The 19,577-nt window shown below is 34.5% G+C and overlaps 1 protein-coding gene across 1 annotated transcript; it reads left to right on the forward strand.

Moving 5' to 3' along the window:
- Positions 1-354: 354 nt before the first annotated feature.
- Positions 355-18,313, forward strand: LOC149778484 (uncharacterized). Its single transcript, XM_089938482.1, has 5 exons — positions 355-551; positions 1,277-1,448; positions 2,183-2,295; positions 15,370-15,492; positions 18,019-18,313. The coding sequence occupies exons 1-5, from the start codon at positions 503-505 to the stop codon at positions 18,303-18,305; spliced, it is 744 nt and encodes a 247-aa protein (XP_089794608.1). The 5' UTR covers positions 355-502; the 3' UTR covers positions 18,306-18,313.
- The last annotated feature ends 1,264 nt before the right edge of the window (positions 18,314-19,577 follow it).

The following is a 19,577-nucleotide window of genomic DNA, read 5'->3' on the forward strand; positions in this document are numbered from 1 at the left end:
CATACATACGTGTCTACCTTACCACCCATATATGTAGTTAAAAATAGTCAGCTACCAAAAATATTGATAAGAAAGATATATAATATTTGAAAATTATAACGCCCATGAGAGTTTTATTTCGTGACAATAATCAATGAGACATAACTATGCCGTTAATTAGACTGTCTATACATTTGTGAGGAGAGTTATCGTCCGTTAGGTATCAAACGTTGAATTTATACATGACCGCATTTGTGGTGATCTTTTGTTCTCCTTCACCGGAGAATCGACGTTGTGAAAGGATTAAAGCCAGGTCGAATTACACAGTGGTGGTAGGGAATTCCTGCCTAGCAATATGAAAAGACAAAACATTGACTAAGTTTGGATTATAAACTTGGTAGAGTACTGAAAGAAATGCTGGATTTAATGAATAATACGTTCGAGTACACACAATTCAGAAAGATAATAATTTTTAAAAGAAAACTGCCGGCACACTAAATGCTTGCAAGATAGTTCAGTCAAGATGAGAAAGGAAAGTCTGATATTATTTGTTTCCTTTGTTGGATTGACAGGTGAGTATATTAACTTCTTTTTACTGAGTTTCTCTCCATTACCATCCACACGCGTCTTTTCCGTTCCTCAGTCTTTGGTCGTTGACTCTCCCAAACTGCTGGATAGAAATGCAAACAAACAAGATAGTTATCTTGCACATACAGTAACTATGCGAGAAAGGTTTTATTTCAAGTCTCCTTTCCCTGGGGGCTCTTATAAGGATAGGTAAACTGTCAAATGTATAAAAAAAATTCATCTATCAATCTCTTTATAACTTTCATAACGTGAAGACAATACGTTACAGGTAACTGATTTCAAGATTTTACCAACTAATCAAGGACCAGGAGGGACTGATCCTGGGATGCAGAGGAGATTATATATTAAAAAAGCGTAAGAACGTTTCACTGGCGAGCCATCATATTATCTTTAATTCTGGTACTTTGGCAAAAATGGTGGTAGTAGTTCTAGTAGTACTAGTAGCAGCAGTGGTAGTAGTACTTTCATGGTAGCAGTACATGCATAATTAGTTGTAGTAGCAGCAGCAGCAGTTGTAGTAGACACTAAAATAGTAATAGTACTAGCAGCATAAGTATCTATCTATCTTTGTATCTATCGGTCTGTCTGAGAGTCATTTATCTCTCTCTCTCTCTCTCTGTAATCTAATCTAATCTAATATAATCTTCCAATTTAAAAATGACTATCTTTGTATATCAATGTATTTCTTTTTCCGTCTTTACAATTAAAGCCGGTACTTGCACTTTTCCATCCGACCTGCAAGGAACATGGACGTCGAGCAATTTTGGTACGATTACGATTGGCAGTGCTTACCTTCATATGACTCGCGTGCTTATAACAAGTGTGACGACAGGGACAAATTTCACATGCGATCTGAATTCCGGGACACAGTACGTCCTAAAGTAAGTAGTGGGACAATAAGTTAACCTCACCATTTGTATTTTGCATTACTAAATAATAATAATAATAATAATAATAATAACAACTTATTATTATCATTATAACATATATACACACGCACACACATATGCACGTACAACTATATACGTACGGTATATATGGAGAGAAAGAGAGAATGAATTTGTGTACTGAGTCTAATATAGTAGAAATTAAGAGGGTGTATCTATCTTACTTTAGTCTGATATGCGTCTAATACCTGTTGGTTCAACATTTAGTTTCTCTGACCACTATCCTGGAATTATTTATAACATAATGTTGTAACATGGAAGTTCAAGGGAATACATTTCATTAGGTGTCTCTTTTTAAACATATATTCACACATTTTGCGAACATTATTATGAAATATATCAATTGCAGTTATCTAGTGACTGTACACGGTCAGATCCATAACGTTTATATAATTTATCACATTGCATTGGTTTAAAAGTAATGAACGTAAGTTATATATTTCGATAGACTATGGACATGTATATATGTGGGTGGTGAAGGTCCGAAATTTATATATCGATGGAAATAAAGGGGTTGGAACACTGTAGGTATAGAGCTCAGGTGTGACAGCCTTGTATTCATTCGTAGACGATTTAAACATAAATAACAGCTTTTATCGATAAAGCAGTTGGCTAGCACTCTTTGCATTTTATTTTTGTTTTTAATTCTGTTTGTTTTTAATTTAAAGGTCTGTGAGTTCCTTTAAGTTACTTTCCACCAGCTCGGCCCTGTTCCGGGCCTACATGTGTTTTGATGTCAGAAAGGTTACATCTTACTCCTATTACTTTTACCAACAGTCGGGTAAGTTTTCAACTGACCAATCGTAATACGCAAAAGCATGAAATATGCAAATATTTATGACTCGCTAACCAATATTATCAATTATAAGGTGTGAGGAATTACGTAACCAGAGGCCGAATTAAACATTGCACGATCACTCAATATTTAGTTTCTAATATATATATATATATATATATATATATATATATATATATATATATATATATATATATATATATATATATATATATATATAATAATAATAATAATAATAATGAGGACTTTGTGTAGCGCCTAATCTGTAGAAGCTCTAAGAGCTTTACAACATTAGACAACACCTATAAGATAAAAAACATATAATAATATTATTACAAAAACAAACACCATGAAATTAGAAAAACATTAAAAAAAAACAATTAAAAAAACATGCTGAGAATATTTCAGGTAGGAAACATTATTAGGTCTTTAAGTATGTTCTTGCAGTCGAAATAAGTGAGTTTTGAGAGCCCTCTTGAATGTGATCACTGTGTCTTTGTGTCTAAGTTCAGTGGGCAATTCATTCCACGTTGCTCATCCCTGGTATGCAAAAGAATGCTGTCCATATGACTTTGTTTTCATAGTGGGAATAATGAGTATACGATTGTCAGGAGAGGAGCGTAAGTATCTTGCTGGTGTGTACACATGGGTGAGGTCAGACAGGTATGTTGGACTAGAGTCCGACAGTGAAACGTAGCACAGAAAACAAATTTTGTGTTTGATTCTGGATCGAATTGATGGCCAGTATAGGGTACAGAGCAGCGAGGAGGTGTGCTCTGATCGTGGTACTCTAAGTATGATCCGAGCAGCTGTGTTTTGAACTTTGTGAAGTTTCTGGAGTAGATATTGAGATGAACCGGACAGAATTGAGTTACAATAGTCCAGTCTTGAAAGTACCAATGAACACACAAGTGTTTTAGTGGCATCAACTGAAAGATATTTGCGAATTGAGCTGATGCGTCTGAGCTCAAGATATGCAGCCTTGCATATGTTCATGACATGTTGGTGCAATGTGAGAGCACTGTCCAGAGTAACACCTAGGTTTCGTATTGATTGTGTAAATTTAATGTTGGCGTTGCTGATATTTATTAGTTTGAGGTAAAGGATGTGAATGAGAAAGTCTTTGTGTTGTGATCAGAATGGCCTCAGTTTTATTTATCATCATTTATCTGCAGCTTGTTACATGTCATCCATGATTTCACATCAGAAATGCACCTGTCTACACCTCGGATGGTAGCATCATATATATATATATATATATATATATATATATATATATATATATATATGCATTTACGACTTGCATTAATTTATAAGGGGAATTATTGTTAGAAGCACAAAAAAAAACTCAAGTGCTATGGTAATTGGCAGGAGGAGTCTTCTCTGTTCTGGCAATATATGACTGTTGCATCACTAGCTAAATGTGCGCTTCGTTTTTCTTTGTAGGATTATATGATTATTGGTTGCAGTAGGTCGGGGAGCCATCCCACTGACTACCTCACAATTCAGTACAAGTGCATATTACTTTACAGGGAATAATGGTCAACTCTTGTACAAAGCATCATATCTTAATTCTAAACCTAATACAGAATGTAATATTGGCTGCGAGGGAGACTTCATTTCATTTTGTAAATGAGCCATGTTTGGTGCTTCAGTGTTAAATCACCATATAGAGATGATTTCAGTTACAACAAAAGACGATCGATCACAGTATCTCCTTTGTGTTGGTCTATTATACCAAACAATACATTCTCTATTTTAGATCTGAAAATTGTGCAGATACTTACACTTACGTCTTATCCATATAAAACTAGTAAGTTATTACTCACTTTTGAAACAGTTCCAAACAAGACGAGTTAAACCTCTATGGAGTCATTACATAAGAAGCACATGCTTTTCCAATTTTGTTAAAAAATGTATTTGTTGGTAAAATTATATGCATTATTTTAGTTTGAAACAATCTCAGTTTGGGATACTTAGTTATTTTAAAATGCACGACAAAGTATTCATTCCAATCACTCTCATCTATAAACTCATATTCTTGATTCCATTTCGATACTGATGTTGGCCTGGAAGTATTAACGTTTTAGTTTATATGTATACTTTTACAGCCCTTTTATCCTTAATTAGCAAAATTACAGCATTATGTAATAATTAACCATATATACATGAATCAATGTTTATTTGAAGTTTGTTGATTGACCCTGAGCATGCCTTGAAACTCTAGGATGTAGATCATTGTACGCTTCGTAGATAAGTATTAACTGAATGCGTTTTGGTTAGCCTTATTCTATTCAGCAAGGAAGTTTGAAAATATATGGGGCCAGACTGCAATATGGAGACTGGCATAACTATTATTTCTTGATGATGTTCGAAATATACCACAAAACTTTCTTGGTGTGCCTATTTGCCATCCAAGTTTCACCCATCCACCCACACACACATTCTTGTATTTAATTCATAACGATGAATTGGGTTCCGTACAGAGTACATTTGTTTTAAGTATTCAGGAGTGAAAAAAGATACAGTCTCTGCGTTTACACAGATCGTCTGTACTATCTACTAAAGTTCAGGAAGAGACAATGACCAAGCGCAACTAGTAATCCTTCGAGAGATGGACATCTAAAGTAAATCCAAGCTGTATACTATAAGACACAACTTACACCCATTAAACGTACACCAACTTAAACGAATTAAAATTGATTGTATAAATCCTTAAGACGAATGAAGTCTATCTAAATTACTCCAATAATCAGTGATGAAAAACGTGATTTTTTCCTTTAAAAATCAGACCAATTTATATTATTCTCAACTTTTTCGATGCAAGTCAAATAACATTTACTCTCTACAAGAAACTCAGAGGAAGGGAAAATATTCTGCCTAAAATTGGTACGTTTTTGGCGGAAATCCAGTTAGATTTGCGAAGAACATAGTCTTGTAACATGATACATTTTGAAAATAACACTCGATGATGTTTCAACAATCAATCAAATGGCTGTATATTTAATTGTTCATGTTATTCAAGCAACTTTGAAAAGTGAAGAAACTATTCGATTTCAATCATCTGCAACTCTTGCCTGCGTTGCTGCTAGAGATGACATGGCATCTATTCATTGTGACATTTTCAGTTGTTATGACGTATGGGTAATTCAAAATAACCATTATTTAAAATTAAGTTTTTCTAGTATGCGATGGAAAAGGCCGAGGATGATCCGATTAAAATCACACCCTGTGCAATTACGAACCTGTAGAGCGATATCGTCGCTGGAAAGGATGCGAGCATCATGTGAGCCTCATCGTGGATAGTGTAGGCATATTTACACGGTCCAAAGTATTCATTAAAACTATGAACTGATTATATTAGATTAGATTTTAAACATAGCTTTGACAAAGTAATTATTTAGAAAAACAAATCAATAATTGATACTGTAGACAGTTTTACATTACAGACAACGAAGACTCGCTGCATTCCGCAAAATGGAAATGAAGATAAACAGTATTAGGCCTTGCAAGAGCAGTTCACTCCGTGTGTGTGTGTGTGTGTGTGTCCGATTTAGATTTTTAACATATCTTTAACAATTTGAGCCATATCGCTACGATGTTTGCAGTGTTTCTATTTATAGTGATGTCTAGCAATGAGACATCATGCCGCAGACATGTAGCATTATGCTGAGCGCCAAGCGAGGCAGCTGATAATACTATTTTATAAGTCTTTTTGTATCCCTCGGCCTCGTACTAATATTAGTACCCTTACTCGTACCTCGTGGACAGGGTACTAACATGAGCATATACGTGTTAATGGAGCAAGCCGGGTGTGATTCACACCCGGCGTTCCTTTAGCCTAATAATACAACTTTAAACATATTCCTTGCATGTAATCCAATAAATTGAGTAGTCCTCTTATTTAATACCGGAAGTATCGAAAATCATTGTAGAAATAGTTGTAAAATCTCGTTTACCTTTTTTAGCCGATATTTTCGTTTAGATCGTCCACCATATTATTTCAAATAATGATTACTTCCGTTCTCAGCCTCGTTTGTTTGTGTGTGATATAAGGACATTGGCGCCTTTTTTGGAAATGTAAACAAATCGTAGTAAAATTTTGGCGCCGTTTGGGTCAGAAATTCTGCGCATTAAAAGTAAATACGGTTTACCGGCAACTTTGAAATTCCACCAAGAAGCGATTATTCGCACTTAATTGATAATTGTATAGCGTAGAAAATCCAAAATATGGTCTGGCAAGACTTACGTAGAAAAGGAGTCACGGCGAGAGTCTCGCGTTATCTGTCATGGCGGACAGGATAAGGTTAGAGTAACCATGCCAATTTTTTTTATCGCGTAAGGGCTTAATAAATTCAAAATAAGCCAAATTTCTTCCACAATATGATTATACTTATGTATTTGATTTCTACACTGTTTGTTTTTCTGACTTTAGTGACGAATCTTTTTGCTCCATTACATGATATGGGATCAGTTCGTAGCCTCAACCACAACAAATCAAGTTGAGGCTACGACATCGTAGCTACCCTCGGTCGGGTTTCGAAGCCTCGACCTCCCGCATCCGAGGCGGACACTCTAACAACTTAGGCCACCAGAGCGATCGAACAGTTCAGATTAAGTGAGTTAGTGCACATAAAGATGTTGTGGTTCATTTTTTAAACTAAAAATACGCGAGTTACAACATGTATTTTTACATATTTAATATCAATCTTGACTACATTTCCAAAGAAAATCGTTTGCAATCAGTAATCAGTAGCATGCCTGTTGATGGTATAGTTAGAGACATTATTATGACATTTCTAACCGATGAAAATAGTTTGCAATCAGTAATCAGTAGCACTCCTTCGAATGTTGTTATATTTAGATACATTATTATGACATTTCCAACCAATGAAAATCGTTTGCATTCAGTAATCTGTAGCACACCTGCTGGAGTTGTTATATTTAGATACATTATTACGACATTTCCAACCATTGAAAATCGTATGCATTCAGTAATCAGTAGCGCGCCTTCTGATGTAATATTTAGATACATTATTATGGCATTTTCAACCAATGAAAAAATATTTGTTAATGAAAGTTAAATCCCAAATATCTTTAGGTGGTATTAAGAGTGGTACATACAGTTTTGTAACATCCATATTTGGTCAGTACTCTAAAATTCAAGAGAATGGCCTTACAGTCCTTGATTTCGATTCATCCGTTGGGGGATTACATATAAATACCGCGTATACCGGATGACGTTTGCTACATAATGAGATAAAATATCGGATTGTTGTCGTATTTTGAAGCAATACATTCTTTAATGGATAGCCAGTACTGTGATGTAATGATATTACATTGGAATAAACACAAATGTTTGAAAAGCAGAGGTTCTATGAACTTGGCACATGACTGAACCAAAGCATGTAATGGGTGAAAGTGTGTGTGTGTGTGCGTGTGCGTGTGCGTGTGTGCGTGTATAAAGTTGAAGCATTTCCAGTAATTAGCTGATTGCTTTTATTATTGTCTTTTTCTATGTAACGAACCTTATATTGTGATACATACAAAGTACAACAGGACACTTTAATCATATGCAGACGTAATGAGTCCCTATCTCTTTTTCTCTCCTCAGATGGTGATAGAAACAATCTTTGCTTTCTATCAAATAGAAAGTGATACTGTTGCTGGTGCGTCCTATTTTATTCTGATATACATTGTTATAATGATGCCAGGGTATGCTCCTGTAATTAATAGTAGTTTTAATTTCATTCAGTTCTCGTACGTGATGGTCAACAACGGTCGATTGCTACGGTATATCCTCTATAATGGCATTTATGCCGAATTGTTGTTAGAAAGGAATAAAACAACAAAAGTTCATTCCGTCATGATGTGACTTTGAACCTGTGATCTGTTACGTCTTTTCTAACATTAAAACGTCACACCCTGGCATATTAAAGAAAGCCTCCGGCATGGAAACTAATAATTACGACGTCGTCTATGTAAATACTTCCGCTGTTTCTTTTATGTGTGTAAGCAGCTTTAGTATGTATATATTTAATTTTCAGGCAATCAACAGACATATATTATTCTGTCCTCAGTCTCGTAAAACTTATCCGGGAAAGGCAAGCTATGCAACACTGCATATACGAGACACAGTATTACGTAATACTATACATTTTTGACGTATTCATATACGTATATGTTGCAGTACAAAACAATATCACAACGAACCCAAAGATGTTGCTCCAAAATTGTCAGATATATTTAACATTGGCAGATCTTACATATAAGTGATATTGTCACATAAAAAATGTTAATAATCGAGCAAGGAAGATTGATTTAAATAATATCCAGGCCATAAACCTGTATAGTTTGTCAATTAGGTATAAGAACGGATTCCTGAGAGACCTACTCGTTGTAAGAATATTTGTACTGTTACGATAATTGAACCTATTTCTGCGATGTCTCGTGAGATTACATTATTTTCACGAGCAAAGGCAAATACATTTCTGATTCAATCAGGTCCTGATTGTAAACGTGGAATATTACAAAACTATGTCCTCGAAAGGATGATTATGACATGAAATTACAGTAATTGATCCTGTTTGGTGAGCTATTGCTTAAACGTTTGAATAATATTCACATGCAACCACGGCCTCCTCGGAGATTAGAACAAATGACTAATTATAGTCTGTGATGAAAAATGCTTTCACGGAATATATATATACATATATATATATATATATATATATATATATATATATATATATATATATATATATATATATATATATATATATATATATATATATATATATATATATATATATATAATACAGATCAGATAATTTTTAATTCGTACTCTACGGAGAATCAAAGCCAGGTCGGTAGGGAAACTGCACTCATTGCCTTTCCTGCACACACCAGTAAATATACCATCACGGCTAAGCACACATCTCCAAAAATGATGTCACAAAGTCGGTGGTATTTGCAATCGAGCGTATCAGACACACTCTGATGCCGACCTAGGAATTAATTCTCATATAACGATACAATCATTCCGGATTCCTATCCTACGAAAGAAATCAAGGTGTTTATTGTATCTTTGTAACTCTCTCTGTGTCTTTCTCTATCTCTTTATTTATATATATATAAGTTGACAGACAAAATGATTTTGCCCTTGGAAAATGTGAGACTTCCCCACAAAAAAGATCCTAATATAAAAAAACAATAAGATACAATATAGTATAAATTAAGGAAATCGCGTTATGTTTATTGAAATTTTTGATTATTTGTATCTCTGTTAGCACTTTTAGAACCATATGATAATTAAAGATATACAAATATATATATATATATATATATATATATATATATATATATATATATATATATATATATATATATATATATATATATATATATATATATATATATATATATGTGTGTGTGTGTGTGTGTGTGTGTGTGTGTGTGTGTAAATAATACACGTACATAGATATGTAACTTTCAATGAGTCAGAATGAAGATTTTGAAGGAAGAGCTAAATCAGACATGTACATGTATATAGACAGATAAAGGGATAGGTAGAAAATATGTTGGAAATAGCTACATTTGAGAGAGAGAGAGAGAGAGAGAGAGAGAGACCTTTTGTTTGGGGGGTGGGGAAACCATTTTTTGATCTTTTCAGACCATTAGGGATGTTTCCCCGCCATATTTTATGGTTACTAAAAACAGCTTAAAATTGGAAAAGTTTGATTAATATTTTATGAGTACCCGAAATGTTATAATTTTATAGTTATTATGGTACATTTTCGTCAATAAAAATATTAAATATATATTTTTTAATATTTTTATTGATATTTTTTGTTGTTGGGGAGATATTTTATGTATTTTATAACTAATTCAGAAAGATAGTTCATACCTCTACTGTGGATGACTGTCTCTTCCAATTCCTCATCACATTGTAGTTGATAGTACCTCTTCTTATTCCTCTCTTGTTCTTCTTTTAACCTTTTCTTTTTCTTCAAGTTTTCTGAACTGCCTTCATTCTTTGATCTCTTAGTTTTTCTTGTTTTCCTTTCGTTTCAGATTTCGTCTTCCTTTTTTCACCCTGTGTTGTTGTTGTTCTTCTTCTTCTTCTTGTTTCAGTGACCTTTCTTTAGGTTGGTGGACATGGTGTTGCTCTTACTTATTTTCCTGTTGTTGTCGTTGCTTTTTTGTTGGTTTGGAGGTCGTCATTGTTGGTCATGTTTGCTGTTAATGTCTCTGTTGCTCGTCCTTTCTTTCCTCCTTCTGGTTGGGAAAGATTGTCATCTCCGTGACAATTACTTGTCCCTCTGGCGGTTTATCCTTCTCTAAGAGTGTTGGGCATTTCCTCGGCATATGCCCTGTATTTCCACACTTCCTGCATTTCCGGTGATATATACACCCTTTGTACCACGATTTTACTGGAAATCCATGCATGAAAGAAAAATGGCTTCATGTTCTTCAGTTCTCCTCTTTCGATTTCAATAATCCTTATCCCGTTTTTAATTGGGCTACAGGGATAAGGTTCCATCCTAGCACTTGTTACTTTTACTTTGAATTTCTTTTCAAATCGCTCTACTGTTACCTTCAAGGAAATTTCTAGTGTCAGGTCCGATAAATGCAATTCTTCCGTCTTCGTTTTTATTTATCTTAGGACTGGTGATAGTTCCTTTATGTATACCGTTTCTCCTCCAATTTTCATTTCGCCGTAATAAATCATCGGCTTGTCTCCATTCGGTCTAAGGAGGTAACCTTTGGTTCCTTTTCTATTTAGTGAATCAGTGAGCTTGTAAAATCTTTGCTTACCAGTGTAAGAGCTAGCATAATTGCTTAGATAGATGGACTTCGTTTATATGCGCATTCTAAAATTGAGTCTTTTATTGTCTCTATTCATCTTTTTCTTAAGTATCCTCCTAGTTCTGTAAGGTGGCGTTCACCAGTTTCGTATTTTGTATAGGGTTAGAATTTTAAAGAAAAAGAATTTCCCCGGTATTCTCATTGGTTATACTGGCTATTTAAAAAAAACCTTGTATATCTTAGGTATTGTTCAAAGAACCTTTAATTCCATTTACTTCGGTATATGATTGATGGGTGTAATATGGGCTATAGAGTATGCGGCTTGGCATTACTTTAAATGTACGCCTCTCAAAAAACTGTTAGCTCCCCTTGGTCATTTTCCCTTCCTGGACTTCAGAGGTAAATTGTAAAAAAAAGAGCTAATAACCTTTTTTTTTACATTTCATAATGTATTAAATTTGGAGTATGCGCATTTGGTTATAGCGCCCCGTTTTAAGGAATTCTTAGATATTCGTCATTACTTGTCTGATTATTGGAATTCGGTTCAATAAAAATATTCCTTTGCCCGAAAAAATAGCCAGTTACTAGGAGTAAACGGCACAAAAAGTGTTAGTGAGTTTCCATGATGCCATGGTTCACTAGTGGTGAATTCAGGTCCAAACCGAATGAGTGTCCAATGAATAATAAAGTCCCTACTAAAATCTGCTGGTGTACATTGGTGGTGTGACTGCAGTGGCAGTATGTACGGTAGGAAACCGGTAAATTACACAATGTAATCAATAAGAAGAGACTCGGCAGATATCGTTTATGTCGCCATGTTGGCAAAGGTGATGCAGTTGTACTGGCGAAAAGTGCCTGGAAACCATAGTTTGACTGGCCTAAGGTGTCGTAGTTAAAATAGTTCCCTGTGTTAAGGGACAGTTTCATAGTTTCTACGGCGAAAACTGCTGGCGGTACGGAAACCTAACGAAGAGAAACCATATATTTGGCAGGTTGTGAGATATGTGGTCTTGCATTGATTAGAGTAAAATTTATGTATAGAATAGACACGTTAGGCTTTTTAATTTACAACTGAAGTTGTATGGAAGTCTTTGGAAATTTGGGGTAAACTTATGACTTCTAGCGGGAATCGCGCCAGGGTTGGACACAGCTCGGTCAAGTAAAGACCCCTGGCTTGTAAAAATATATTTGGTATTTCATTCATTGCACTTTCAGAAGCTACTTTTGTTTTTTCTGGCAAAATTCATTTTCTCTATTTTAACAACTGCTAAAGATAGTGTATTTTAGACTAATTCAGGCTGATTTGTTTTAGTACCAGGGAGCAGTCATTTTAGTTTGCTGTGTGCGTAGATCATTTACCATTTCCACAAGTACAATATCCAATGAAGTTTCAGCCACAGTACACGAAAGTAACATAGAGGTATTCCAACATTGCACGTGCTGCACACTTATTTCTCCAGTTGAAGGAAACGTCTCACTAATAATTTTCTTTCTTGGGCTTTTGTACAGTTGTTCTTTGATGGCTTCTGAAACGTTTTGCTAGTCCATTGTCTTTTCTCTAAATTTCTTGTCCTGTGGACTTTCGGGCAGTTTGTTTCGTACTTGCCATTGCAAGGGTTTGGGTAAAATCGGAAGATTTTCTTTCTCAAGAATGAGAGAGAGAGAGAGAGAGGCAGAGTATATTTGTTATGATTTATTGATACTCTCAACTCAAGGATTTGTGAACTCTAATTTTATAAATTTACTGAACATTTATCATCTACTCACCTTCAAATCGGAGACATGCATCAACATATTTGAATCCGACTTTTGAGCATGAAATGATTACACTTACTTTTGTCCATTGAATTGTTTGCCAAACAGTACGTCTCAAGTCTCCTGTAGTTACCACCTAAACAAGTTATCAAACAAATGGATGCCACATTTTCCTAACTTGAATCACGTTTTTGAAGGAATGCCTTTTATTTCAAAACAAATCCTTTCCAAGAAATCTCACGAGTTATATTTGTAGGAATTAACACATACTCGACATATAATCGGCGAAATGCTTCAAAACAGTACTTGAAACGCCTATATTTAGAGTCGGCAATCTGACAAACTGCCCGAGGCTAACGTCTGGAAAGTCGGCGAATCCCAGATAGGTACAGTTATTACGATTATAACGTAACTGACAAGTTAAAATATAAAATATTTATTCCTTATTAGTCAAAATGTACTTTAAATAGTAATATTCACATTATCACGTGTATGCGAAAAAATGCGAGACTAACTTTGACATAGACTACAAGATGGAAATGACACATGCAAAGGAATAAAACGCTGAAGCCTGGTATGCAGACGAAGAATGTGCTACATATAAACGCGAGATAAAAGTGATGATTCTTGTATTTTGGCAAGAAAACAAACTTGCAGGACATAAAGCATTCGTAAATGGACACAACCCCATGTCGATAAATTGCCTCGCACAGAGTTACTATATTTTACACAGGCCACCCACGTTAAATAAAATTTCTATTTCTGCATATTCTCCTCTCAGATTGTCTTTTTATATTTCCCGCGGGCAAGTGGCTTGCAAAGCTTTGCTTGCCCGAATTGAACTTTTTGCTTGTCCCGGGAGTCGGGCAAGTGGACTTTTTATAAGTTCCTATGTATTTTATAAACCTTTGCAACCTAAATAACGCAAACTATATTCACGTCTCATGGACGCAAACATAGGATATATTTACCCTTTGAGTGTCGAAAAAGATTTTATTAATTTCCTAGTCAATCCTTCAGAGATGTATGTATCTGTTCTCTGGGCAAATTTGCACTGTCATTTATGACACGAATCTCTCGACAGTTTCTAGGACAGATGAATAATTCTTTCTTTCTTTCACTGGCAATTAAGTGTGTATGCTGAAAAGTGGAAAACTGGATAGATAAAAAAATATGTTCAAAGTTCTATTGCTTTGACGCTAATAATGACAAAAATGCACTTTATTGTGACACTACTTTCACAGCTACATCCCAGATCACTTAAACTATACATTTGGCAATTTATAGTACTTCGTAAAGGTGTTTTGTATCGCTGATGCTATTGTATGGGGAGCGCGAAGAATGTTTCAAAGAGCTTTTATATCTCAAGGCCGTATTTTGTGTCAAACTCACTTTACAGAGACTATATGAGCAAGAACGTTTAAAACAGTTGTGGTACATAGGTTCGAACCATAAAACATACTGTGCGTCTTGGTTATCACTAAAAACCTATTATAATCTTTAAGTAAAGAAAGTGTGACAATGCCCTATTAAACCCACTGTAATTTTAGACAGATCTGAACCTTTTTCTCATGAGAATTCCTTCACAATGAAGCTATGGATGCAAAACTTTAATATACGGTGTGTAAATCAAGGTTGAATGGAAACAGGCACAGATGTATGAAAAGAAACCCACTGAATGCATACGCCGGTTAAAAATACTTTCAAGCAACTTTTAAATTAGGTATGTTGTAATTCATGTCTCTATAGCAGGCTCTGTGCTGAGTTACACAACCATTTTCCCCTGTTCTGGACAATAATTATGGTTCAAATGGAGTGGATATCGTTCAGTGAAAAATACAAATGTTACTTATGATGGCTTTCTATTCAGTAGTTTTATATGTGTGAAACCTCACTGCAAACAACTTTTTTACTGTAAATTAAAATAGGATAAATATGCAGTTTTGATACAACTTTACATGGAATTTGTACGCATTTTCAATAGCAGATTTATGTACTTCTTTTGTATGACGTGTCCTTGAATTATTATTTTGTATTAGATAAACGTATGATAATTGTATCTTGAGATTCTTGTCATTATTGACATACATGCATGAAATAATAGAAAATACCCGGGAGCCTAATATGTAACAGCTTTTCTTCTTCTAATTCAGTTATGTTATTTAATGTTTGGATCTAACGGGATGTAGTAATTTTTGGAAACCAGTAATTGGGTAGCCCATATATCTTTACAAGCTTTCCACCGTATAATAGAGGACATAGTTCTCAAGTGTTTATCGCCACCTTTGGTCGAAACATATGCACTCAAAAATCATGAAACAAGAGAACTATAAACGGGAACCTTTCTACAAATCACGCTTTCACATTTTGTGGCGCTAAACGTCATCGATAGGAAGTGTGTCCATTATAGGTGTAAAATCTTTGCATGTCCTCTATATACACCGAATTCCAATTCATCCCACCTTCACCCTATACATGATTTAAATTTGCTTTCAGATGAATCTATATTTTTGGGAGAGAGAGTCATCATTTTTGATGACGGTTCTGTTGTTACATCTGTTTCATCAGTATGTACTACAACCGTTCAATTGTCCCAGTACCACGTCATGGTGAAAAACGGTAAGATATTATTTTTTATCTTCTATCTGAACATTTGCTTCTCACTTGAGATTGGGCATGGCATACTTGCTTTAGTGCGTCAGTCTATCCGTCTGTCTGCCCGTCTGTCAGTGTAATCTGGCTACCGTTTTTACTAACTTTGAGAAATTGATCACATTTTGTAAGATGTTCGCAAGGATTTGTTAGTGACAATTAAGGTTTCAGAGCTTGTACTCTCCTTGGTGTGGGGAATGCGGGAGTTGGTGGGTTAACGCTTGTAATCTGAGTTCCACATACAGCAACATTCATAAGTTAATCATATTTAAAATTATGTTTCATTAGAATGAATGTATTATAATGAAAGTACAGTGTCTTGGCTGTAAGCAATGCGAAGTGGTGAGGGCTTGTTTATGGGGTCCAAAGTTATATTTTCGTAGGTAACAAATAGTATTGATGATTGCCATTGATGTTTCCCCTTTCTTTCTAAAAAATATTATACAATTTCAGAAAAGACGTTTAATCGGCATGTTTATTTAGTTTCAGTTATCAGTTTCCACGCCCCTCTTGATTATGTCTCATTCCTAGGGAAACACTGTAGTCAATAATTCTTACCTTCTAGGGCCAGTTATTGCTCGTTTGTATTTTTGTAGAAATATGGTTGATAATTTACGCATCCAGGTTTGTTTGTGTAGGAATAGCAAACGTATAAAATTTGTTGTATGCAACGTTTGCGGGAGCACACAAGAAAAAACTGAATCGCTCGGATTCCAACACGTCTTTGCTAGTCTTTCTGCGGCAGAGCATGCCGTGTTCCGATATTATAAATAAGAAAGAAATGAATTTCATTATAAAGGAAAACATCCACTCGGTATACATTTAGAATAGGGAAAACTTTTTTTAATGCATGTCTTTTTACTGATCTCAATGGAATTTTATGACTATCCAAATCTTTCAAAATGGATGAGCTCGAGAAATCGTTAGGCAAGCTAGTAGAATTGTCTACCTTGTCTACGATTTCTCTAGCTCGACTTCTGTTTGCCTTACGATTTCTCATTCTCACCTTAAGTTCTCTCCAGCTCGCCCTATATATTCTCTAGCTCCACTCTACGATCTTTCCAACTCATTCCTTTTCAACTATCTATCTATCTATATCTATCTATCTATCTATATATATCTATATATCTATATATATATATATATATATATATATATATATATATATATATATATATATATATATATATATAATTTATTTATTTATAGTTATGTATATTTAATTTGTATCAGTTGTTTTAACGATTATCTGTTGTGTAGATATGTATTTCGTACGCGACCTTGTCCAAAGTTAATGGTAAGCCTGACCAGTGACATTAATTTTGTAAACAGCATAATACGAAGCTAATAGTTCTCTACCATTATGGATTAAGCATTCAGATAATTATTAATGGAGGTAAACATGTTTATTTGTATCTAAACAGTTTTTGTTGTTGTGTTCAGTTTTTAATTTGAGTTGATTTATTTATTAAAATTGTTATCCACTGGAATAACAAATTGCTTAAAATATTCTTTGACTAAAACTTTAACTTGGAATTATAGTTAATTCGGACAAGAACATTTTGCATTATATTTTTGTGATACATCAAAACACTGTTAACACATTGCCACAAGCTAGGCCATTGGCACATTAACACATTCGAGACTACAGGCACAGAAACACATTCAATATTGGAATTTATTTGGAATACCACTTGGAACTTTATACATTTTGACTTACGATAGAACTTTTAGGACTATTCGGAATTTAATTCACAATACTGTAAGTTCTTTATAAAGTTTCACTTCGTATTACATATAATTAAATGTTTTGTTGAAGTTTACAAATAGTTTTCGCTCTTTACTATATATATATATATATATATATATATATATATATATATATATATATATATATATATATATATATATATATATATATATATGAAAAGCATCGCTAATAGGCTGGTTTGGTTGAGAAGGATGGATGTGAAGGTATTGGAATGGTTGTTAATTATGTATGGGCTTAAACACTCAGATCTGGTAAGGCACACAATACTAGCATGTTCCGAGCCTACGCTGGTCACTTTACTTGAGATTTCAAGCAAATAGTGTACACCATGTTCTGCCATATACAATATTCGGCATACTCCTCCCGTAATCATGCTAACCGTTGAGTGAGGGCAGATCTGGGTCTACGTTTTTATAATACACAATTATTTGCACACTTCTCTGCTACTTATCCACGAAAACCGCTTACTAACGTCAGATCTGGGTCTACGCATCGATAATGCACAATCATTTATATACCCCTCCGTCTCTTAATGATGCCAACCGCTGAGACGACGGTAGATCTAGGTCTATGTAGGGATAATACATAATGGTCTGCATAACCCTTCCTCTCGGCAATTCAAGGTCTGTGCTATTCAGATTTGCATGCGCGTTATAGTGAGTTACGCTTGACGATGACAGATGATCAAATCTGAAAGTTTGAAGAATACATTCCCATTTCAGGTTTTGCCAAAGACGCGCGTATCACGTGCCCCGACATGTTCCTGGGCGTGTTCTACTACACATACAACAACACTGCCGGCTCCCATTGTTCCGGAATGTCGCAGCTCGATGTATGCAGTTATAACAAGTCCTTGATGGTGTTCAATAAAACTCTCTGCAGCACGAACGTAGCCTTTTCTAGAAAGTATCTGTCCGGTTGTTTGTTTTTAAAATTACTTTTAAAATTCAAGTACTTCTGTAAAAGATTTGACTTACTTCCTAAATTTGGAAGAGATTTTAGTCTATAAGTATATCATTAGAATTAAAACAAAAAAGGTTTCAAAGTATCTTTATTGCCAAAAGTAGCGTCTGTTTAAATCACAGTAAGAGTAATAATTGGCAATTTAAAAAATGCAATAAAATGTGAGATTATGCATGACTTAACAATTAAATGATATCTGAAAAACTGTTACATTTCACTATTGCTTATTCAATAGTATTTGTACAGAAAATCATAGAATAAGAATGCAATTGGGTCGTTATGCATTTCTTTCTGAGGCTTCTTCTATTAATACTGTCAAGCAAATTTGTGACGTCTCTATAAAGGCTGACTTAATTCCATTGCACATTTGTATTCACAAAATGCTTTTAATTATCAATGAACTAAGACTACATGGATGTAAGGCAAACTATTTTCGTATGTTGCAAAATTGTGTTAATTTTCGTCATCGAAAAATCATTAAAATCGTTGGCATTGATAATCATTTTTTGCAATGATAACCTATTTCCCTTCATCATCTTTATCGTCTTTATGCTGCTCGATATTCTTTCTTTTCTTTTTCTTCTTCTTCTTCTTCTTCTTCTGATGCTGCTGCTGCTGATGATGACGACGACGATGATTACGACGATGGTGGTGATCTGCTTTTGTGGTTGAACAACATCTATTTTTATTATTATTATTATTATTATTATTATTATTATTATTATAGCTGGTGGCGTTGTTAGCTGCCTAGTGTCAGTTGTCAATGGTACAACGACATACCTTACCACGTACAATTACGATTCAGCAATTGATGGCGTCACGAACTACCAATTCTCTTGTTTTGTAAGTACGCAAGAACATATATGTATTAAATCCACCAGACACATAAAGCACAGTTAGAAAAAAAAAACATGTCATTTAAAATCGCAAAACATTGAAGAGTAAAGACTTAGACGAGGAATACGTTTCTTTAAAATATCAAGTAAAAAGCGACGACAAATATAGTAGTAACAATCCAGTATCTAAAAACGATTATGGTCTTGCCAGAAATAATTGTTTTACACGCAACGAGACAAGTCTTTTTATAAAACGGATATGTGAGATGATTAATTCCAAATATGCAAAAATATATACCCCAACATTTCAAAATTCAAAAGTTTCGTTTCTATTCCAACACGTGTTTGAGAACCATTTGTGTATCGAAACACACTACATTTGCTATCCAGCATTAGCTTTTTATTAGGATCCATCACGCTACAGATACTATCTGGCACCCATTATTTGATTACTATCCAGGCACACACCTTACAGTCCAGTA

Source organism: Sinohyriopsis cumingii, chromosome 17, assembly GCF_028554795.1.
Source record: "Sinohyriopsis cumingii isolate HCF-2022 chromosome 17, ASM2855479v2, whole genome shotgun sequence".
NCBI lineage: Eukaryota > Metazoa > Mollusca > Bivalvia > Unionida > Unionidae > Sinohyriopsis > Sinohyriopsis cumingii.

Excerpts from the sequence above, each read along its gene's own strand:
- LOC149778484 (XM_089938482.1), top strand. The coding sequence starts at position 503 with ATGAGAAAGGAAAGTCTGATATTATTTGTTTCCTTTGTTGGATTGACA. Across the intron at positions 2,296-15,369 it reads TTACTTTTACCAACAGTCGG|ATGAATCTATATTTTTGGGA; the intron begins GTAAGTTTTCAA and ends ATTTGCTTTCAG. Across the intron at positions 15,493-18,018 it reads CCACGTCATGGTGAAAAACG|GTTTTGCCAAAGACGCGCGT; the intron begins GTAAGATATTAT and ends TTCCCATTTCAG.